We start from the raw sequence: 22,599 nt of genomic DNA on the forward strand, positions 1-22,599 counted from the left end.
GGCACAGCCTGGGGGCATCGCTCAGGCACCATTCCCTGTGCCTTCACCACCAGCTTCCCCGTGAGCCCTTGGCTCTCTCCATCCCCCCCCAGGGGCACCAGCTCGGGGCCGAGCACCTTCTCACCCAGCCGCTCTCCTCTGCCCATCCCGGCTGCTTTTAATTTGCGCTGAGCCTCGGCTCTCCTGCCCGGGGGAAGGCAGAAAGCCAAACTCTCCCCGCAGCTTGGGCGGGTGCTGTCGATATTCCCCGCTGGAGGCTGTCGATACCTGATGCTCGCAAAGAAGCAGCGGCCAATGCAGAGCTCAGCAGCCCGAATGGAGAGAGGTGCGAGCCACGGTGCTTAGGGGCACATTTTGGATACGTAATTCCTGGTTTATTTGGTGCCTGGCTGGGTCTGATTTTGCTTAACATCCAGCTCGGCTCTGCGCCTGCGTGGCTGGCAGTGCGGTGCTCGGGGCATGCAGGCAGGCGGTGGCAATGGCCTCATGGCAGGGAATGGAGGAGAAATTTGGGAATCAGCCCCTGGCTGCCCCATCCCTCAGATCGTGCTTGTTTGGTATCCCCAGTCTTGACCCCGGTTGTGCAGGGGATGCAGGCGGGCTGCTAACGGCAGCAGCTCGCTTGTGGCTGGGGCCATCAATGGGGACACGAGGGGGCTGTGGTCCCTGGGGGGCAGCAGGGGGTGCTCAGGGAAGGAGGGTCACTAAAGAGAAAATTCCCTCGCGGATCAGCTCAGGGTCTCCATGCAGCGTAGCTTTCCGGGGGCTGCTTGGTTCCCGTGCCTGGCTGTGACCCTGGGGCAGGAGGGATGCTCTAGGGTTGCTGGGACCAGGGCTGTGCATGCGTTGGGGTTTGGCCCTCTCTGAGCACTGCCCTGGGGTCTGCCCCACCCTGATAGCTCCCCAAAGGGGGTTTGGGATGGGACGGGTCCCGGGGCTCCCCTCCAACCCGTGCCAAGCTGGCCCTGCTGCTGGGGCTGAGCGCGGCAGGGGCCCTGCGCCGGATGCGCTGTTGGGGCTGAGTCAAAGCAGCTGGCGTGACTCACAAATCCAGCAAATCCCAAATCTTTTCTTCCGGGCTCCCTGCTGAAACCTTGGAATGGCTGACATCTTCTCCATGCTCCTGTTTAATTTCCCCCCTCTTTCTCTCCTCCTGCTCCCCTTTCTCCCTCCCAAGGGCTCTGCAAGAAGGACCCGAACCTCTGCTTGGGCCACCCCTGCTGCCTCTCCTCCCCGGCGTAGCGATGCCGGTCCTGGCACCCACCTGCAGCCCGGCTGCTCGCCGCACCCTGGGGGCTGCCGGCACCCATGGGAGCCGCTGACGGAGCCGCCGGAGCCATGCCACCCACCCGTGCCCGCCTCGCCGCCTGACCGCCGCCGGGATTCGGGCCGCGCGCTCTGCCCCAGCACGGCTTCGGCGATGAGCGGGGGTCGTTTTTGCATGGAGCGTCTCTCCTTCTGCCTCCTCCTGAGTGCCTGGAGCTGGGGCTGGGCGCCCGGGGGTGCCGCCAAGCCCAAAGGCCAGGGCTACCCGCACATGAACTCCATCCGCATTGACGGGGACATCACGCTCGGGGGGCTCTTCCCCGTGCACGGCCGGGGCGCGGAGGGCAAAGCCTGCGGGGAGCTGAAGAAGGAGAAGGGCATCCACCGCCTGGAGGCCATGCTCTTCGCCCTGGACCGCATCAACAACGACCCCGACCTGCTCCCCAACATCACCCTGGGCGCCCGCATCCTGGACACGTGCTCGCGGGACACGCACGCCCTGGAGCAGTCGCTGACCTTCGTGCAAGCCCTCATCGAGAAGGACAGCACCGAGGTGCGCTGCGTCAACGGCGGCCCCCCCATCATCACCAAGCCCGAGCGGGTGGTCGGCGTCATCGGCGCCTCGGGCAGCTCCGTCTCCATCATGGTGGCCAACATCCTGCGGCTCTTCAAGGTACGGGTCCCCCCGAGGCTTCCTGGACACCTCCTCCAGGGCTGAACCCATGAAAAAACGCGGCGGTTTCACCAGGTTTTTGCATGCTTACCTCTTCCTGCACAGCTGGGGGCAGGCAGGAGCGCGAGTGTCTTTAAAAGCATTTTCCTGCCTCCCCCGGGTCCCCAGGGATCCCCTCCTCCGTCCCCCTCCAGTGACGATGCTGCAGCAGCAGGCTTTGTCTTCTCCCCCGGCTTCGTGGCCAGGTGGGATGCTGACGCTCCTGGCATTCCTGCTGGGAGCCTTGCGGGGGGACGGACGGGCAATCAGCTCAGGACAGGGTGCAGGATGAGACCACAGGGCTGGAAGGGACCTGGGGAGCTCCATCCCAGCTGCCTGCACCCTGCTGGGTTCAGCCCGGGCTGCTCAGGGCTTGGTCCCAGTGGATGCTGAGAACCCCCCAGGGATGGAGAGGGCTCAGCCTCCCTGGGGAGCTCCCTGGTTCTCTCCTGGGGTGTCACCTGAGGGGACCAGAGGTAAGGTGACACCTTAGCCAAATTGCTGGGGAGCCGCATTTATTGCTGGGATGGGAGCTGCATTCATTGCTGGCAGCTGCAGGGTGCCAGGAGGGGACGGTGGCGACCGCTCTGTGCCCAGGGACAAACTGGGGACACCGCTGGCTTTGCCCCTGGCCCTGGGTGTGCGGAGGGGAGCGGGGTGCCTGTGGCCGTGGTGCTGGCTGTGGGCTGGCTCTCCCATCGCTCTCCTCCGCTCCAGCTGCAGGAAAACCGAGGAGTTTATAATTACATCCCCCTCGCTGTGCATTTATTTATCCGCAGCAATGTCCTGGGGCTAGAGCGAATGTTTGAACAAGAGCCCCCTCAGCAGCAAAAGGCAGAGAGAAATGCAAACAGGCTGCGCGCCCGGCAGCGGTGGAAGCCCCGAGCTGGCGCTACGCACGCTGCCTCCCCCTCCCGAGCCTCGAAACCCTCCCTTCCTCGGGGGCTGGCTGCCTTCCTCCCGTTCCCCCTCCTCATCCTCCCTCCCTCCCGCCCGGCGTGTGGAGCGCTGCGCCCTCCTGGGAGGGCTGGAGGCTGTTAGCAGAGACTGAAAAAGAGATCGCTGATGGAGTTTGATTTTTCTGGGTTCCTTTTAAAAAAAAAAAACGTGTTAATGTTCCAGGCGACGAGCGAGAGGGCTATTCAATAATTAAAATAATATAAATTAGAGAGAGCGGGAGGAACTTAAAAGCTATTTGCCGAGACAAAAAAAGATTGAATGCTCACTTCAGGGAGGGAGGCAGTGAGGAAGGAGGCAGGAGAGTGACAGCTGGAGGAGCGGGGGGAGCTGTTTTGGGGGTGGGTTGGGCTATTTTTTTTCCCTTTCTCCTCCAATTTTGCTGCTTGGACAAAGCATCCGTGACCATGCAGGGGGATGTTGCCGAGCCCCGATGCACCCTGGCACTGGTGGTGGCCCAGTGGGGACATGTCTCAAGCCTCGGTGTCCCCAGCGTGGGGACCCGGCCCTCAGCTCAACTGGGAGCCCTGGGACTCGCTGTCCCCACCTCCCTGCCAGGCGCTGGTGGCCCCAGCACGGGGACATCGCTCCCGCAGGATGTCAGGTCCAGCCCTGCCCCGCGCTGCCTGCCCGCCGTCGCTCTTTGTTATTCAAATAGTGGGTTTATGGCACGGACATGCTTAAAATGAAAATCAGGCAACTTCCATTTCACGCTGCCGCTGACCTTTAAGCACGGGCGGCTCCGCTCAGAGGTTCAGCAAAGTGTTTGCCTCCCCGGGCACGGCTGTGCTCACAGTTTTGCCTTTTCCTGTCCCCTCGAGGGACGATGCTCGCTCCTGGGCTGGAGCCAGAGATTTGGCTCCTGCATCAGCCCTGGGACTGCGAAGTGCTGGGGCACCCTTTGTGCAGGGTACAGCTGAGATGGGGGCATGGAGGGAGCATCGGGGGTGCCCCTGGGTGCAGGATGAGGCTCGTGGGTCTGGGGGCTGAGCAGTTCCCCCTCTGCCTGCCCCAGGATCTCTGTGCACACCTGCACCCACGCTGTGTCTGCTTCGTGCTGTGGTTCAGGCTCCCCTTGCCCTGCTGGGAGGGTTGTGGCAGTGGTGCTGCAGAGCCCTGGGTGGGTTGGGGTCTCAGCAGCCCCTGCCCTCCTCCAGCTGGCCCCTGCCTGGGGGTGCTGTGCTCTCCTCGCCCCGTGCTGTGCTCCCTTCCCGTGCGCCCCGCTCTGCTCCATCCCCTCCCCGCCAGCCCAAACCCATTGGCAGGGAGGGCTCGGCGCATCCCTGGCAGGGGTTTCGTCGCTCCCATGCTACATAAATAAATAACGTGTCCTTCGTTAGCTGCCATTGCCTAATTAAAGCTGTACATCAGCGGAACAACTTGCAGATGCGGCATCCTCTGTCCAAGCTGGTTTCATCACTCCTCGCAGCTCTGCATGCAGAAAAACCTCCCCTCAAATCCCTGCTCTCGCCTCCTTGCGATAGCATCTGTCTGTCGTCACTGCCAGAGCTTTCTGGCACGCTCCAGCTCCTTCCCACCCCTGTCTGCTGGCTCTCCAGCCTCAGCACTACCCACTTTCTCCTGAATGACCACCGCGACGATGGTGTAAAAGAACCCAGGTCCGTCCCCTGCAAATGCGGCTCCCCAAAAGCTGCATCAGGGCCCGGGCTGTGCTTTTCAATCCCGTCCTGAGCGAGCTGGGGCACAAGGAGCACCCGTGCGCTCCGCTGGGGCGAGGAGCATCCCGGGTGAGCGGAGGCGCTGGGCACACACCCGACACTTAGAGGCGCTCGTTTCCTTCTCTGCAGCGAGTTGTCGAGCTCCTTTAGCACCGGGGTGTTGTACGGCATGATTAATCCACCTAATGGAGGACGCTGGCCCGTTGCATGCAGCGGGAGCTGTGCGTGCCCGTGTGCCTGCACGCACAGGGGGTTTTGCTGGCCGGGGGTGCGGAGCAGGATCCGGCCCCCAGCGCCGAGCCCTGGAGTGGTGGAAGGGAGGTGGCGGAGTGAGCGTCGCCCTGCGCACCACGCGGCGCTGCTTAGCGGGTAAATAACCTTCATGAAGACGGGGAGGTGGAAATCGGCTGGGGGACGCTCTGATTAATCACCCGCTCTGTTGCTGCCAGTTCATTTCCTCGTTCTGCTCTGGGTTTATTAAAACGAATTGCAGCCTCCCCGGCTCCCCCGGGCTGCCCCGGCCATGGCAGCTCCCCCGGTACTGCTGGGCGAGGAGGAGGAGGAGGGCGGCAGGGCCGGTGAGGAGCCCAATGAAGGGCAGCGACCGCAGCTCCCTGCACCCTGAGCTTTGCTCTTGGCTAGGTTGGGAGCTTGTTTTTTTGGGAAAAAAATAGGATGCAGCCAAGCAGCTGGCTCGGTTTATCAGGTTGTGGCATGGGGGGGGCAGGACGGGGAGCTTCTCGCTCCCTGCTCCGAGCTGTCCCCCCTCGAGCGTGGCTGTCGCTTGTCACCCCGGAGCAGCTGGGGCTGGGAACTGGAGGAATTTGTTATCAGCTCCATGACAGGGTGCTGTTTGGGATGCTGGAGTGATTTGCCTGCCCTGGCCCCTGTTTTCAGCTGGGGAAACCAACAGTGACAAGGTCTGAGCTGGCTCCGCACAGCCCCCTCGTTCCCCCAGCCCCTGCGGTGCTTTGTGCTCTCCCTAATTAAAAGCCGCTGTCCAAATGGCTCAATGATGGAAATTCTAATTAAATCAATTCCATCTTGTCGGTGAACCAGAGGTTGGCATAAGATACGCATGAAATTAATAATTATGGTTAGGGAATTAGCTGCTCCTGACCCCGTCTGTGGTGCAGGGGCACTGGTGCAAGGAGCAGTGGGGTCGGAGCTCTGCATCCCTGCAAACCCCGGCTGGGGGCCGTGCTCAAGTTGCTGCCTTTGTCTGAAGCTTTCCAATCTGGAGCAGATTATGATCCTCTGCTGTTAGACAAAATGCTGCTGTTAGACAAAACGCTGCGCTATCGTCAGCTGGTGCTGATGAAATGGGTTTTGAGCCCAGGTGCTTTTGTGGTGGAGGCGTCGGGGGAGAGTTTGAGGTTGACCACACTGGTGCACCGAGGGCAAATCTGACCCAGGGGCTTGGGGGGCAGGACTGTACCCCTAACCACGGCTTCCGCCTGCTCTCCTACCCTGGGGGAGCTTTTCTCAAGGCTGGGGGTGTTTCTGAATGATGTTGACCCTATTTTTGTTCAAAACGAAGGAGAAGGGAGGTTTTTCACTCTGTCCCAGGGTTACTCCTTGATCTTGATGGGGTAAGGTAGTCCTGGGGTGCAGCAGAGCTGATCCTGCTGATTTCCCCACCAGCACTGTGGTATTTAGCCTGGTCTGGCAATGACCCAGGCAAGGAGCTGAGAGCAGCGTGGTGCCTCTGCGAGTTTGTTCAGGGCTTGTGCCGGTGCCCAAATGTGCAGCCAAGGTGCATTGCCAGCTCCCCCCACCCGCATCCTTCTTTCTAAGAACCTTGAATTCCCTGCCCGCATTTTGCTTTCATGGACCTGAAAGGACTTTTGTCTTTTATCTGAGAAAATAGCTGGTGCCGGGAGTTGGGCTATTGTAAACCAGGAGATCAAAAAGGCAGAGGGGGAAAAAGGCAGAAGAAATCTATCAAATGGTCATTTGGGAACCGGTATTTTATTTTCACTTCCATCCAAGGTAGTGTAGCGAGGGAGAAAAGCTCTTTCAGTTTGTTTATTAAAATACGGCTTCCAGTTCATAACTTGGAGATCAACAGGTACTGCCTAGGCTCTGCTTCCCTGCAGGGGCTGGACCAGGCTTTGTGTCCCGGCGTTAATCCCAGCCCTGGGCCTCAGCTGGAGCCCATCGGCACTTCCATGGTACTTCCATGGGACACGGTGTCCCAGGGGAATATCCGGGAAGCATCCCTCCTCTGCAACCTGCTGCGGAGGTGTGGATCTATTAAAACCACAGAGAAAAACTCATTGGGTTTGATGGCCTGTGGAAAGCCAGCTTGGCACCATTTCTGCCCCGAGTCTCACATGGCACCGCTGCTTTGCACGCCCACCTGGCCCCATTGCGCGGGCACGCTGCACACCAGCCTCCTTGTGCAGTGCCTCCACCCCAAGCCTCCCTGCCCATCCTCCCGGCACCGCTGCGAGCCTGGCAGGGAAAAGGAAAGGAGAGAAGGAGCAGAGCATCCCCCAGCTCCCTCCCCAGGATGAATGATTGCTAGACGAGTGCCTTGCCTGCTGAGCAGAATTTTAATCGGGCCTCACGCACCGGCTCCTGGTCACAGATACCCAACGAGCAGATCACAGCCCCTTGGAAAAGAGCACAAAGCAGATTGTCACAGAGAATAATCCTATTTGTGCCTTGATAAAGATTCCTTCCTTTCCCTCTCCCACTTGTTCTCCTTCTCTCCATTTTTTCATCTCATATTTTGCTGTAGGTGGAGGGGTGGCTGCTCCTTTCCAGGGGCCGTTTAGCATTCAGGTGGAGTCGTGGGTTTATAACACCGGTATCACGTTTAATGGAGAGAGTGAGGGACTGGAGTGGAAAAGGGAAAAATAACAGGAAAGCAGAGGAGAAACTGCAGCACAGCCTGGGAGCATGAGTGGAGTAGGATGGGGCAGCCGGGAGGGCTGGGCAGGTCCAGGGGGCAGCTTTGGGGTGAGCCCCCACGCTTGGGTGCTGGGATCTGGGTCAGGGGCTGCTCCCCCCCATTGGGATGGTGCTGTCCTGGTATCTAACCAGGGAGGTGGTGGTTGGAAGCACCATCATTAGAAGGCAGGTGCCAGTATTTCAGGCTGCCAGTGAGGTGGCTTGGTCTTACAAACCTGCACTAGGATGCCTATGCACCCCAAACCTCTCCACACCCCCTGGTTCTCCCCTCTGCTGCTGCAAATTAGCTAACTGCTTAATGCAGGAGTGGCGACTGGTGAGGCCAAACTCAGCCCGAGCTGGTTTAAGGCATCTGGCATGACCCAGCTGCCTGCTGAGCCCGGGGGATCCCGGGGGCTCATTGCAGCTCCCCGTGGCTCCAGCTGTGTTTGTTCTCCTGCAAGCTGCAATTGCTGAATTGTTCCTAAACTGGGAGAGGGGGAAAAGCCCCCCACAGCTGGGGACTGCTGCTCTGCATCCCCTTACCCTGTAGCACGGAGCAGTTTGGGGTCAGTGTTGCTTTGGGCTTTTCCTCCTCTGTTTGCGCTGTGCCTGTAGCCACGGCCAGGTTGCACCATGGCAGCTGGCTGAGCTCCAGCCCCTGCCATTATATCGCTGCTAAATTCAAAACCACGTCCCTGTTTTGGGCAGGGTTTGGCAAGCCCTCGTGCTGTGCCAAAGCAGAGGCACATTGCAGAGGTGCGTGGTGCCCGACAGGGTGTAGGATGTGGAGGTGATGGATGGGCTGGCTCTGGTTTTGGTACATCTTCAGTAAGGAACTTCAGGCTGGTGCGGAGAACCTGGGCTTGATAATTTAATAAACCTTTTCCATCTTTAAGATAAATTAACATCTGTGGTGTGTTTTGGAGATGTAAAGTGCTGTGTAAGTGCTAAGCATTGCATGATCCTCCGGTGCTAAATCACTCTAATGTACTGCGTGAGGTGCAGGAGCTCTGATTAATTTAAAAGGCTTATTTATGGCTTGGCTGGACAGGGTCTGGCAGGGTGCGCTCCTGTCGGTCCCTCATGGGGCAGGAGGCCAGAATATCGTAGCTGTGGAGTTCAGGGCAGGAACAAGGCTTTCTCTAGGGCCTCTGCCATGCTGGAGGCCCTGCTGGGTGTCACTGAGGGGTCCCTCAGCCTCTCCACTGCCTCCTCCTGGGGCCAAACCAGGCATCACAGCCGGGGTTTGGCTGCTGCAGGTCCCAGACGGAGCTGGTCCCTTCTCCTGGGCACCTTGTCATCCCATGGCCTCTGCTTTCCTATGGCCATACCCAGGATCTGGGCGTGAGCAGGCCTCACACCATTCCTTCACCTCTGTTTTTGGCACACGGGGGCTGGTTTCTTCTGGACGCTTCCCAATTCCTTGATTTCCACTCCCTGCGTCCTCCCAAGTGGGACTTCGGGAGCACGGGCCAGGTGAGGGCAGTGCAGCCGGGTGCAGCTGGCCTTTTTCTCCTGACTCTGATCTTTCTTCGTCCCAGATCCCCCAGATCAGCTATGCATCAACCGCCCCGGACCTGAGTGACAACAGCCGCTACGACTTCTTCTCCCGCGTCGTCCCGTCCGACACCTACCAGGCCCAAGCCATGGTGGACATCGTCAAAGCCCTCAAGTGGAACTACGTCTCCACCTTGGCCTCCGAGGGCAGCTACGGGGAGAGTGGCGTGGAGGCCTTCATCCAGAAGTCCAGGGAGGACGGTGAGCAGATTGCCCCCCTGTGATGGGGGCTTGGCGTGGGTTTTGGGGCAGGAAAGGCAATTGGGTGACTAGGTGGGTCACCACCTGGGTGACGTGCAGCTTGTTGTGGGGTGGCGGGATGTGTCTGGTCGGGCGTTGTGACCTGAGCTGAGGAATGGCTGCGGTGCAGGAGTAGGGATGGGAGCCCTGCTTTAGGGCATGATCCTGGGGCTCTGGGGGCTCAGAGCTTTGGGGCTGCTCTGCTGGTTGTTTAGTTGCAAGGACACCGTGGTGGCCGGTTCCTAGGCTGGGTGTGTGTCCTGTGCAGCACTGCTGCGTGTCCCGGGGTGCTGCTCTTGTCACCTCCCCAGGGCCAGCAGTGGGGACGTCACCAAGTGGGGATGGGAGCAGCCATCTGTGGGGCGGGCTGGCTGACTGCTGCCAGCTCCTCTCAGAAAGCATCTTGAAATCCCATTCCCTGCGCACAAGGAGACCTCAAATCTGCTGGGTCGGCGGCTGCCAAGCGCGAGCTGATCCAGCCCCCTCCTTCCGCACGGAGCTGGGCGCCTTCCAGAAGAAAAGACTTTTACAAATACTCCCAGGTTTTAACAGAAAATAAAGTTGGCACCAGCGCATGCTTCACCCAATTTTAGTGGAATTATCCCTGAGGGCAGGTGCTTTAACTTGTCTATAGGCTTTGGACAAGCGGAAAGTCTGTGCTCAGCAAAACTCTTTTGCGAGGATTTGTCGGGAGCCAGAAAGCGTTTTGCTGACAGGAGCGCAGGGATGCTTAGGAGGGATTAGCAGCCTCGGGAGCAGTGGAAAAGCTCGTGGGTACCAGCTGGTGGCCAAGCACCCACCCAGGGACCAGCTGAGAGGGACGAGGACCCCCAGGCACTGCTGCTGTGGGTGCTGTTGCGGTGGGCATCAGCCCAGGCAATGGCTCCGTGCACCCTTTCAGGGGGTCTGGAGCTGCCCCGAGACCCCACAAAGGGGCTGTTGGGGCTGCTCCTCGCCCCAGCTTCGCTTTGCCTCTGCGGCATAGTGTGTGCAGGGCAAGCCGGGAGCTGAAGAGTGTTTTCTGATGCAGTTAAAACCCTGCAGAGTACAGGCTGCTGCCTATTACTGGCTTAACTGTGTCTGAATGGCACATTAAGTTCTGGCAAAATCGGTGGGACACCAGCCTATCTGGAGCTAGTCAAACTGTGTTATGGCCTTATAAATGGATAAAGGGAATAAAAACTTCTAGGTGACGAGCTCCTAATCAAAGCCCTATAAATAGGAACAGCGTTAATTCTGTCTCTCGCGCGCGCCGTGGCACTGGGAACCGGCTGTGCTTTTAATATGCAGAGAAGCCCATCTGGGGATTCAACCTGGAATCTGCTCTTCAGGATTTTAACTTGAAAAGCAGAAAAATCTTCACGGGCCTACGGCTGCAGGAGGAGAGCGTGGGGGTGTTTCGGAGTCGATGGCTGCGATGACTTGAGGCTGTCTGCACAGCTGCGTGCGGCTCGGGGCGTGCTGTGCATGTCCCCCCGGGCTGGGGATGCGGGTGCGAGCAGTGCTGGGGGGCACGTGCTGTGCCACAGCTGTGGCTGAGCACACAAAATCCAGGTGCAATGGGGATACACTGGGCTGCAGGTGTGCAGCTTGGGCACGCATGGTACCCGGAGTACTGGGGCGGCAGACTGGGGGAAGGATGCTGGTGGGGGTGGGAAGGATGCTCGTGGGGGGGAATGATGCTTGGCTGCAAGCGAAGGGCTGTGTTTATGGCTCTGTTAACAGCTTAACCAGTAACCCTACTGGGGTTTGTAAATGCTAACAGCAGCCCCATCTGGCTCATGATGATAACGAGATTTGTCTGATGACGGAAATAAAGGGAAAGAGGCTTTTTGTGTGAATGAGGGGCGTTTTGCATGGGTTTTCCACCCGAAAAGGAGTTTCCTTGCCTGCCCTGGGCTGGCAGGTCCTGCTGGGCTGCCCATGTCCCATGACAGGGGAAGGGCTGCTGGGACCAGTAAGTGACATGGGGAGATGACAGCAGTGTTGAGCTCAGCTGCCATGTTATTCTATCTAGCCTTGGTGTGCCTTAATTTTGGGGAGAACACAGCATCACACAGCCACTCCATCTTGGCCATTGCTTCCCTGCGGGGTCTGGGTGTGGGGCTGGATGTGGCCAGGGGAGTGGGCCTGGTTCAACCCCTCCACTACACACCAGTAAGGAGCAGGTGTTGTGACTGGTGGTCCCTCTGCAGCACAAGCGCTTCTGGTTTGAGATACCTGTGGTTACCGTGAATTCCTATCACCAGATGGTTAATGATATGATGGCATAATTGCAGTGTAAACGAGTGTACACGGAGTTGAAATGCACGCGTATTAATCTGGGACTGAGGCAGTCCTGTAATTTGTATATCCGCATAACCCAACGATTATGTGCATTAGTGATAATTTAGTTATCAAAAAGCATAATTCCACTGTAATTGCGGCAGAACGGCAGCGTGAGTGCAGCCCGTGCGTTATCAGCAGTAACGCTGCTCCCCTGCTCACTTGTGTACAGGAGCTGTCGTGCATCAAACGCGGCAGCCACGCGGGGCCTGGAGACGCCGCCGGCACGTGGGCGCCTGCGTGGGGTCTGAGCTACTCCAGGGGCATCTCCCGGCATGGGGTCCTCAGGGTTTCCTGGCTCCTGCACCCCAGAGGGCAGCTCTGCAGCTGTCAGTAATGAGAGGATGGGGACGAGAACATGCTGTGTGTGTATATGGATGCATTTTTTAATTTGAAAATCCCCCCAGCCTTGTGCCCTGTGCACGGTTTGAGGAAGAGCCTCGCTGTGCCTGCTTTGCCTCTCCATGTTCCCTCATAAATTTGGATGGCCCTGCTGTCACCAAATGGCTTTACACCAGCACAGAGCCACTGGGAGCTGGCGAAGGATCCGTCCCTTTCTTTTATAGCCTGTTCGTGTATGCCTGGCTCTCATTTCCACTCCTCCAGCAGCATAAAGGACCCGGCAATTTATTTCTGCTTCAAGGTGCCTCCGGACTGTCAAGGCGATGCAGAAGGGCCGCTGCTCGAGGATCTGTCCTCTGCTTGTCGTTTGTCAAGCCGCAGAGCTCTCCGGGCGTGCTGGCACGGGGTCTGGATGCCGCAGGGCACGGGTGGGCACGGGGACGGTGCTGCAGGCTGGGCGCGTGTCTCCCTGCGTGCCGGCACGCTCGCTCTCCCCCATAACATCGCTCCGCTTCATTTCTCATGCCAAGCCTGAGTGTTCGGAGTCGGGTTTTATTTCCATCAGGCAATAATGCTCATTGCTGTAGTTAGCAGTTAGCATTCAAGCTGTTTGCTTTCTGATGCATTATCAACTTGACCTTCAGTTTCAATTTTTAGCAAAGCTTCGTGCTAAAGCGGCTTCTGCTGCAGCGCAAAGCGTTTCTGCTCCAGGCACGAACTCACCCCTCTCCGCCGGTGGGCAGGGAAGAAGTTTGCCCTGGGGCAGGTTATTCTGCTGAGTGACCCACGGGGGCTGTCTTGCAGCCAAGGGCTCCTGAGCCAGCCTGACCCAGGAGGGCCGTTAGGTTTTATGTATTGCAATTACTTTGCTGGCCCCTGGCAATTGCTGCTGGTTGCACCGATGGCAGGACGGTCATTATTCATGGGAGCAAAGGGTTTTTGGGTGTTATCACTGCCAAAATGTTATGTCTGCAAAAACGTGTGTTTTCATTGGACACTTTGAAACACTTTAAGTGCATTCTCCCCCAAAGCACCCTGCAAATATGGGGGGGTATTATCTGTACGTGCAGCTTGGCACCAAGGTGCGGGGCAGGGCCAGCAGCGGGTGTCCCAAGCTCCTCTCCTAGAGCATCTCACCGCCCCTGGGCGTCCCCTGGGGGAAGGGACAGACCTGTCCACGGTCCCCTGGCTCTGCGTGTGCTGACATCTCTGCTGTCACTGAGCTCTTGGAGATGAAGCATTAGATTTATGTTTATGTAATTTAGCTGGTGTGCACAGCGTGTTATGCCATGCGTCGTAATGTGCTGCGCTCTGCTTTGTGAAGAGGGCAATATTTCTAGGCAAACGCACGACTCCTTAGTCATGTGTCTGGATCAATTTTACACTGTCATTTCCCCCCTCTATTGTTTTATCCTTCGCTGAGTTTTCTATATTTTTAGTTAAGAGCCTGATATGTATTTGCGATGCATTTGTTCATTACCATGTGACATTCATGGCTGTCTTTCTGCTTTTAGCCGGGCTCATTACTTTTGCTCGATGCATCAGAATGTCACCCCCAAAGGGGGATCTGACGATCGCAGCCCCGCGCACGAAGTTTGGGTGATGCTGAACGTGGGCTTCAGCTGCTCCTGAGTCTTAAGGTGTGAGGCAGCACCGAGTGCCACATTTCAAAGGATTCGATGTGCAAGCGTGGAGGTGGCTGCCCTGGGGAGCAGATGCCACCGGTCCTGCAGATGCCACCTCTGTGGGATGGACGGGAGCACAGCTGCTGGTTATTTCTCAGGGCTTCTTGCAGGGAGAACTTTTTTTGGCACGCCACCACCTCCAGCAAAGAGCGCAGGAATTAAAGCGGGTGACCTTCAGCCCTGTGACGAAAGGAGGTGTGATTAGCAGTAATGCAGAGCCGGGCGAGGAGGGCTGCCCGGCTCCCTTTCATCTCGGAGGATTGCTGTTCTTCTGCAGTCAGCACTCAATTACTGCGTCTCACCGGAGGGCTGCTATTTGCTGCTGGCGTCTCCGCTCCCCAGCCAAATCCTCTGCTCAGCACCCGGCACGGAGCTGGAAATTTTTTCGTGGCACGGTGCCTGCTCCGGGGCTGGATCTGCAGCCTGGGCTTCGGGTGAACCCGTTCCTGCTCTGAGGCTGGTGGCTTTTCTGTCCTCTCTGGGGCTCAAGCTGAGCATCTACCTCCACAGCGTGGCTCAGGAAAAATCCCTGGCATCCTGAGACCAGAACCAGCCTGGTTATACCCATCCCTTGCTCATGTGGGTCTGGCTGCAGCCACCTTTCCTATCCCAGCACTTTCCTTGTGCTGTGTGTGGGATGGGGACAGGGAGCGTCCACGAGCCCCCCACCGGTGGGGGCACGCTCAGCGAGGGACAGGTCTGCTCACTGGGGCTCTGGTGCCATCGCTGCTTTGGGTCTCCAGACTCCTTCAGGCTCCGCAGAGGCTGAAGTCATGTTTCCTGGGCTGCTTTTCTATTTATTCCACCCTCTCTGCCTCTTTTCGCTACAGTCAATACCGTGTGCTATAATGCAGCCAGGAGGGAGGCAGGCAGGATGCCAGGCTCTCTTCTGGCTCCAAACAGCCTCGTGCCTCAGTTTCCCCACCTAAAATAACCTTCTCTGCCCTCGGGCTCTTTGCTGCTGCATGCAAAGGACCCCACAGGCTGGGGAAAGCTAGGGCCAGACTGGGAGCACTGGGCACGGCTGGGAAAACACCTCCCTGCAGACCCAGGGCTTGGGGAGCGTTTGCTGCCTGAAATCTGCCTGTAAATACCACTGACACCACCTCTTAACTCCACTCCTTGTTTTCTTGTTTTCATGGCCTACAGTGACCTACAGCCCTTTGTGTGCTGGAAGAGGAGAGCGAGGCAGGACGGAGAGGTTGGGGTCAGGGCGGGCGCACGGCTCTGGCTCGGAGCCTGACTCTGGGGTTTGGCAGCAGCCCACGCTGGTGGCTGGTCCCTAACATTTCTGGGGCACGCTGGGTCCTGTCCTGTCCACGATGCGGTGACACACGGCAGGACGATGGCCCCAGGGGGGCCACAAGGGGTGAAGCAGAGCACGTTTCTGTTCTCCATGTTGTGGGCTTGGGTTAGGAGGGAGCAGATAAATGGTTACGGTACATGAGGTAAATGAAGGGAAGAGTGCTGCTTTCGGGACTGATCTGTCACTTCCAGGCCCAGCTCGTGGGGTTGTGCGATGGGTGAGGGTCTCTGCAGAGTGATGCTCGCAGTGGGTTGGGGAAAGATGGTGAAATCTGGTTCTAAAGCCCTAAAATCCCTGAGTCTGCTGGCTCTTCCCAGCTCCAAGCTGGAGCAGGGTGAGGGGGAAAGAGGCGCAGCGTTGGGGGGGCTGCAGGAGCAGGGGGCTTTGGCAGAAACTCCTTCCCATGGGCACAGTCTGTGGGGTTGGTACCTAAGGGAGAAACCTGGATTCCAAACACAGAGCACAAATTTAGTTGTCTCACTGCCCAGAGGAGTTGAACCTCGCGGTGCCATTGCACCACAGCACTGCCTCCCAGGGCTCCCGATCGGAGCAGAGTGGAGACTTGCCTTTTTTCCCCCCTTTCTTTTTCCCCTGTTGCAAATTTATTAATTACTGACTTAGCCTGGCAATGCAGGCAGTTGAAAAGCAGGCGCAAATTGCTCAGATTCATAATGTCTGATGAGATTTCAAAGCACTAAAGAGCAGCAATTGAACCCGTTCCAGGGATGAGGCTGGCAGCGAGTGCCAGGAGCCTCCAGTGACGGAGGCTCGATGCGATGTGACGTGTGCCGGGAACCCGGGCTGTGTGAGGAGGACCAGCCACCGACCGTGTGGGACAGGGCTCCAAAAATGTGGGGCTTGGGGGGCTGCCACTGCTCCCTGCTTTGTGTTCCCAGGAGGGATGTGGTTCGATGCCCGTCTCGCAGTGAAGTGCTGGAGTCGTTGCTGAGATCTTGCTGCTCTCGAGGACGCACTGGGGCTGGCTTGGGGCGACAGAAATAGGATGGTGTCCCCAGGTTCCCCCAGAAAGTGAGCTGGTAGCGGGGGTGCTACGACAACAGTGGGACTGGGAGCTGTGGGGCTGCCTCCAAGCATGGGTGATCTGAGCATCGCTCTCATTAGGGCTCTGCCACCACGAAGGAGGGATTAGAGCTGCCTGTAATGAGGAGCAGGGTGCCTTGCTGATGCTGCCCTACTCGGCTGACTTGTGCACGGGAATGTGTCCCCATCAGCCTCCTGTCCCCAGCCCTGCCTATCTGCAGGTACCCACAAGCCAGGGGAGATGTCCCCAAAGTGCAAAGCCTCCCGTGGCCGCAGCATTGAGGGTGGATGGACGCGTGGACAGCGCCTGCTCTCGCCCTGTGCTCCCCGGTTAGACCAAAGCCATCCCCGCTGCCAGGAGCTTTGCCTCCACGAGGGCATGGAGATGTGCCCCTAATGACTTCTCCTCTAATGAGTCAGGTCCTCGGGGCTTTGAAGTGGCATGGATAATGAGTCCTAGGGCAGGGAAGTGCAGCCACTGGCTCTCCAATTAAAGACTCTGGGCTTGGAAACCTCATTTAAACGGCCTCATTTGCGAAGGGGAGGCTGGGGAGTGCACAGCGTGGGGTGGGCATGTGCTGGGGTGCGGCTGGGTCAGGGGTGGGTGCTCCCCGCTGCTCCGTGCAATGTTTTGGGTGTAGGCACAGGGACCTGTCGGGTGTTCCCAGTGGCAATTGGGCTTACTGGGAGTGGGAGCAGCCAGAGGTGCCCGGACTTGGCCTCCTGCCCCTGCTTGGCTGTGGGTTTGCAGCATCCCTGCGTGTCCCCGTGCCAAGCTAGCGTGGGGCTGCTGCAGCCTCCTGCCAAGCTTACAAAACACCGCCGCAGCTGGGCTGTGCACGGCCCCATCCCCTCCTCGGGCTGCACAGGGAGCAATTCCCAGCTGGGTGGGGGGCCGTGCGCGTCCCTGTTTGCAGCGTGGCTGCATCAGCCCCCACTGCTCCAACCCGAGGTGTTTGCACAGTGCTCCGCAGCCTCCAGCTCTGCAGGGAGCCCAGGCAAAGCGCTCCCTGATTGATGGTGTATGTTAGCGACAGCAAAAGCTTATTATCTACCTGCAATCAAGAGGGCACTTGAGCGCTGCGCTTCCCAGAGCAGCTGCGCTCCCACCGAGCCCATAATGGTGGAGATTAAACCCTGACCTGTGTTTGACAACACGCCTTAACCCTGCCGCAGCGAGGAGAGTCCCCGGGCGAGCGGCTGGCGGCGGCGTGGGGACGCCGGGAGGGGACATGAGCGGGGGGGACATGGCCACGTGCTTGGGGACCGCGTGGGCTGCGCTCTGCTCGGGGAGGGCTTTGCCCACAGGGCTGCTTTGCACGGCTGGGCTGGGCGCACGGGGCTGCTGCACGTTTGTTGCAGTTTTGCTCCCGGGGATGAAGAGAGACCCCTGGGCGTTCAGCTCCTGGTGTTCAGATGGGTGGCCCCACAGCCAGCCTGTTGCTTGTGCCTTTTTTGGGGCTGTTTCTTGCTGCGGGAGCTCTGCACCCCTCGGTGCTTCCCATCAGCAGGATGCCATCTAGTGCTTGAGCATCCTTAAACCCGGTGCCTGCCTCTGAGTATCTCCAGGCTGTGGGGTGCTTCCCCGGTCTTCCTGCGCCTCTCCGGCTCTCTCCCAAAGCTGGGGGACAAAAGGAGCTCAGCTCCTGCCTCCTCCCTGGCCCCGGGGTCCCGGAGCGATGCTGTGCCATCCTGGCGGAGGAGGGAGAGCGGCCACTGCCTCCCAGTCCCCACCTCGTCTCTTTAATTTCTTGCTCTAAAGGAGTGTTCTGACTAAAGGCAGTGTTGTAGAGGTAGCGGGAGCATCGCCTGGCAAATCCCCCTCCCTGCCGCAGTGCCGGGGGCCATGAATAATGCAAGTGCTAAAAGCTGGGGCTGCTGGAGGTGAGCGGGGTGCCACTGAGCTGCTCCCTCCCCCTGCTCCACTGGACTTCTCCCAGACCATTAATTAGGAAGCAAAGCTATATTTATTAATTGGTGTTGCCAGCATTTGCATGGGGGCAGGAGGAGGGCTCCCAGACCCTCTGGGGCTTTCACCTGGGCTGCTTTTTGTGTTGCTATTTTTAAGTAAGGAGAGCCCCAATAAGCTTTAGTAAACTGGAGGAGCTGCAGACACCAGTGTCCATCCTTAGGGCAGTTTTCCTGCTGCATCCAGCCGGCTCGCTGGGCTTCCCTCCTCGCTTTTCCTTCCTGCTGGCCTGGCTGCATCCTGCTCGCATGCTCCGTGCTCTCCAGCCGCTGCGGTAATAAGGTCCTCATTACGCCCTAATTGGCCGTATCCTTTTTTTTTTGTTACATTCCTCGTTAGTTTGATTTAACAGAGCTGCTGCGTAACTCAGCCACTTCTGAATTGCTATCGATTTAGTCTCCTTTCTTATTTATTTATGGGCCCATCTCTTGCGCCACCTCCTCATCCCATGCGTACAAGCAGCGAGCCCTTGGCCAGCGCTCACCTGGTGGCAGCGTTTGTCTGAGCAGTGTGGATGCTCAGAGCTGCTGCCTGGGGAAAAAAGGGCAATAAATGCGTGGGGGCGACCCCACGCTGCTGCTGCGCTGGCAAAGTCCCAAAGCTGGCTTTGTTCTGGCCCTGCTGGGAAGGGAGCGGGGCTGCAGATTCTGGGCACGCGCCACAGCACCCCATGGCCCTGTGCTGCTCCTGTGTGTGCTCAGATGGAGGAACAGGCGGCTTGCCTGTGGGATGCTCGTTACTGGGAGCCTCGTTACTGGGGGCCTTGTTACTGGAGGCCTCGTTACTGGGAGCCTCATGGTGTTGGCACACGGTGGCACGGTGCCACACTGTCCCCAGCGCTGTCACGTGCATGCGCCCGCCTGCCTGCCTGTGCCGGGGCTCCTGGAAGGCTCTGGTGTTTGCAAACTGCTGCTTTGGTTGAATTTTTTCCTCTTATTGCTATGGAAACTGTAATTAAGCCACACTGGCTGTGTAGCCCGAGCCACCGTCTCAGCCTGGCCCCGCGTGCCCCAGGCAGGGATGTGCCCGTCCCGCCGGCACCGCCTGCTGCTGCCCCCCGCGCCGGGCCGAGCTGTCTGTCCGGCAGTCTGTTCATCCAGCTCCCTCCTCTCCATCCATCTGGCTCCCCAGATGGGAAACAAACATCAGATTGGCCCGGTTTCTTACCGGAGGGGAAAAAAATAAAAAAAATAAAAAGTCTCCGTGGTTTGGCTGCGTTGGGAGGCGGCCCCTCTCTCGGTCGTTGGGCTACAAGGGGCAAACGACCCCATTTTGCCCCAGCCCTGCTGGAGGGAGTGAAGCCTCCTCTCCTGGAGGCCTCCGGCTCGTGGCCTCTCCCTGTGCTCCTCCTGCTCCTCTCCAGTGCCGTAATTGTAATCGGGGGACTCTCAGCCCGCCTGTTAATTGCTCTGACCTTTGCTTAAGCGGGGATCTTTTAGTGGCAGGTGAGGCATCAGCCGTGTCATTTACTATGCAAATTGAGACCATCAATTACATCCAGAAGGTCCTGCAATGTTTAATTTTCTCTCTCATCTCTTTCTTTATTGGCATCTGCAAAAACGTTGGAGCAGGAGGGCCCTGGCTTTGCTGAGCTGGAGGCTGGGAGCCCGGCAGCCGTGCGTGGGGACTCGTCCAGCTGCCAGCTTCCCTCTGTCTCTTTTAATTTTAATTAGCTGCTTTTGCAAATGTCCCATGGCTGCCTTGGGGATCAGCCTGGGAGGCTTCTCCCCAGCCTGGCAGAAAGCACCTGGGGATCCCTGGGCATGCACCTGGGGAAGGAGAGGAGTGGGGCTGGGGAGCTTGGCTCCAGGGAAGGGAATAAAACTCCCTGCGGGGCTGTGCTGCTGCTGTCCCGGGGCTGAGGGACTCCTCCAGGGCTGTGGCACATCCACGATTCTCCCCAAGGGTCGTTTCATCCAGTATTTGCCCGTTGCACAAGCAGAGCCCTTTGCACAACCCAGCCCTGGGTGCTGGGAAGGGGAGGGTCCCATGGGGGGGACTGTGCCCCCCATGCTCCCCCCAGGCTTGGTGCAGCCATTGCAGGACGTGCTCCAAGCATGGGGTGGCTCTGGGGGGACCCGGGGAGCGTCAGCATCCCCTGGTGTGACTGGGTGAAGGCAAGGGGCGGGGGGCACGGGGTGGGAGCTGGGGTCTCAGTGCCGGGTGCTCTGTGCCTCAGGGGGTGTGTGCGTGGCCCAGTCCGTCAAGATCCCGCGGGAGCCCAAGCCGGGAGAGTTCGACAAGATCATCCGCCGCCTCCTGGAGACCTCCCACGCGCGGGCCGTCATCATCTTCGCTAACGAAGACGACATCAGGTGCGGAGGGGCCGGCCGGGCCGCGAGGGGAGGCTGGGGGAGACGCGCTGCAGGGTGCCCGACACGTGCTCTGGCCAGGACGTGGGACATGGGCTGCTGGTGGCTGGAGATGGGCGCTGTGTTGGGAGCACCCGGCTGGGGCTGCAGCGTGGCACAGACCTGTCTGCAGCGGGGACCACCAGAGCTGACTTCAAACTGGCCACCTGGGGGGTTTCTGCCATGGGACACCAGCAAGACAGAGCGCAAAGGGGGAAAAATCTGCTTTCTGTTGGCTTTGGCAGCCCCTGCTGTCACACCCCGGGTGCTTCATGCTGCTCACGGGCTGGGCCAGAGCTAGCGGGGTGCCTCCTCCAGGCGCTGGCTCTGCTGTGCCGTGCAGCCTCAGCCCCTCAGTGCAGACCTGGGGGGGCCTTTTGGGGACCCCTCCCCACACACCCGTGCTGCCCACTGGGTCTGCAGCCACTCCTGGAGGCGATGAGCAGCTCCACAAGTGCAGCAACATCTTGCAGCTCCCGTTGTTTGTGGAGCAGAATGATTCAGATGGAGATACCCTTGATTTCCTAAGTATCTAATTTATTAATCAGCAAACATTATGTAAATGTGGGTAAACTGCGATTTTAAATCAGTTTACATCAGATGTGCAAATGCTGCGAGTTTTTTTTTTTTCCTTCCTTAATAGAAATGTCTGCAAACGTGACATTTACACGGCTGTGTATTGAGAAACGGGGGATTTACCTTGCTGTGTAAATGGCAAGCCCCATTAACTGGCGTTTGTAAGCATTTACCCATCCAAACAGGATAATATCCCATGAAGATTGCTTTCTATACACCAGCTTGCACGGGGGTGAGCGTGGGTTTAGCCGTGGCACAGGCACGACCGCGATGCCCACCCTGATGCCAGCTCCACCTGCAGAGCCCTGACCCCGACTGCTTGCCCCGACCCTGCAGGGCTGAGCCATGGAGCAGATTGGGCCCAGGACATTTTGCTGAAATCTGTGCCCTGCTCCGTGGTGGGATGTGTCAGGAGCGTGGGGCAGCCCTGGGTGAATGTGGAGCAGCCCGTGTGGCTCCCTGCAGGCTTGCTGGCCCTGCAGCCCCCAGGAACGACGGCCTCTTCCCATCTCATCACCTCTCTGCTCTGTGTGCGTGTTTTTTTTTTTTCTTTTTTTTTTTTTTTTTTCTTTTTCCTTATTACGTGCTTTGAGCACCATCTGGACTTGAAGGGATCAGCTCCCGATGTCAGGGGTGACTCACAAACCCATAAACCTGCCTCCTTGCTGCAACTGGAGATGAAACCACCCTGGGGACCTGCACACGAACCCGAGGCGATGGCGAGCCCCAGGGAAAAGCAAGTGGATGGTCAGATCCGGGAGAGGTCCCCTCTGCCTCCTGGGACATCCTGAGCTGGCTGGCACCAGCGGAGCGTGCAAACGCGTGCAGCCGAGTGCCTGGCTGCCACGAGACGTGCTCAGTGGGACAGGCACCATCTCCAGCTCCCCACCGCTGCTCGGCTGCACAACTGGCACCAGTACTGCCCAGTTCAGCTCTCGCCAGGGCACTGGCAGTGCTGGCTGCTTCTCTGCCGCTGTTTTCCACGCTGCCTGGAGCTGAGAGCACGCAAACTCTCCAGTGCCGCTGCTTTTCCTGCCTGCTGCAGCATAACCTGATTTCTTTTTTCCTAATGTTGGGTAATTAAGGGAGAAATTCAATTACCAGTCAGCAAATATGCAAATAGAGTGGGAGAAGCAGCCTCTGTGCCTAGGCTGGGGAGGACGGAGGGTGCGGGAGCTGAGCAGCGTGCTTTGCTCTCGTACCTTGTGTGCGGTGCCTGGGGGATGCCAACGGCACCGAGCCCTGCTCCCACCCCATGCTGTTTTGGGGACACGGGCACAAAGCTGGTGTCCTGACCCCGTGCTGCCGCTCAGCGCCTGCTGCTTCTCTCCACAGGAGGGTGCTGGAGGCAGCCAAAAGGGCGAACCAGACAGGACACTTCATCTGGATGGGCTCGGACAGCTGGGGCTCCAAAATCGCCCCGGTGCTGCACCTGGAGGAGGTGGCCGAGGGCTCCGTCACCATCCTGCCCAAGCGGGTCTCTGTCAAAGGTAAGTGACTGTGCTGGGGGGTTCGCTCAGCTCCCCCCGGGTTGGCTGTCCCCCCTGTGGCATCCCTTAACCACAAGGTTTTGGCTATCACAGGCTCAGCATTTTCCAGGGGGTTGTCCCCAGGGGGGTTCAACCTGGGGTGCTGACAGCCTGCAGCCACCCTTGCTTTGCCTGGGGGGGAGCTCGGGCACAAACCCACCAC

The 22,599-nt window shown here is 58.6% G+C and overlaps 1 protein-coding gene across 1 annotated transcript in view; it reads left to right on the forward strand.

Annotated features, from left to right (window-relative positions):
* Nucleotides 1–1,420: 1,420 nt before the first annotated feature.
* Nucleotides 1,421–22,599, forward strand: part of GRM4 (glutamate metabotropic receptor 4) — a gene marked incomplete at both ends in the record, with an annotated part of 35,887 nt that continues 14,708 nt past the window's right edge. The window contains 4 exons of the mRNA XM_084301813.1: nt 1,421–1,939; nt 9,057–9,273; nt 20,160–20,295; nt 22,243–22,397. Coding sequence (XP_084157939.1) covers nt 1,421–1,939; nt 9,057–9,273; nt 20,160–20,295; nt 22,243–22,397 — 1,027 coding nt within the window. The remainder of the gene's footprint in view (nt 1,940–9,056; nt 9,274–20,159; nt 20,296–22,242; nt 22,398–22,599) is intronic.

This window comes from Netta rufina (assembly GCF_964035555.1).
Source record: "Netta rufina genome assembly, chromosome: 26".
In the NCBI taxonomy this organism is placed as follows: domain Eukaryota; kingdom Metazoa; phylum Chordata; class Aves; order Anseriformes; family Anatidae; genus Netta; species Netta rufina.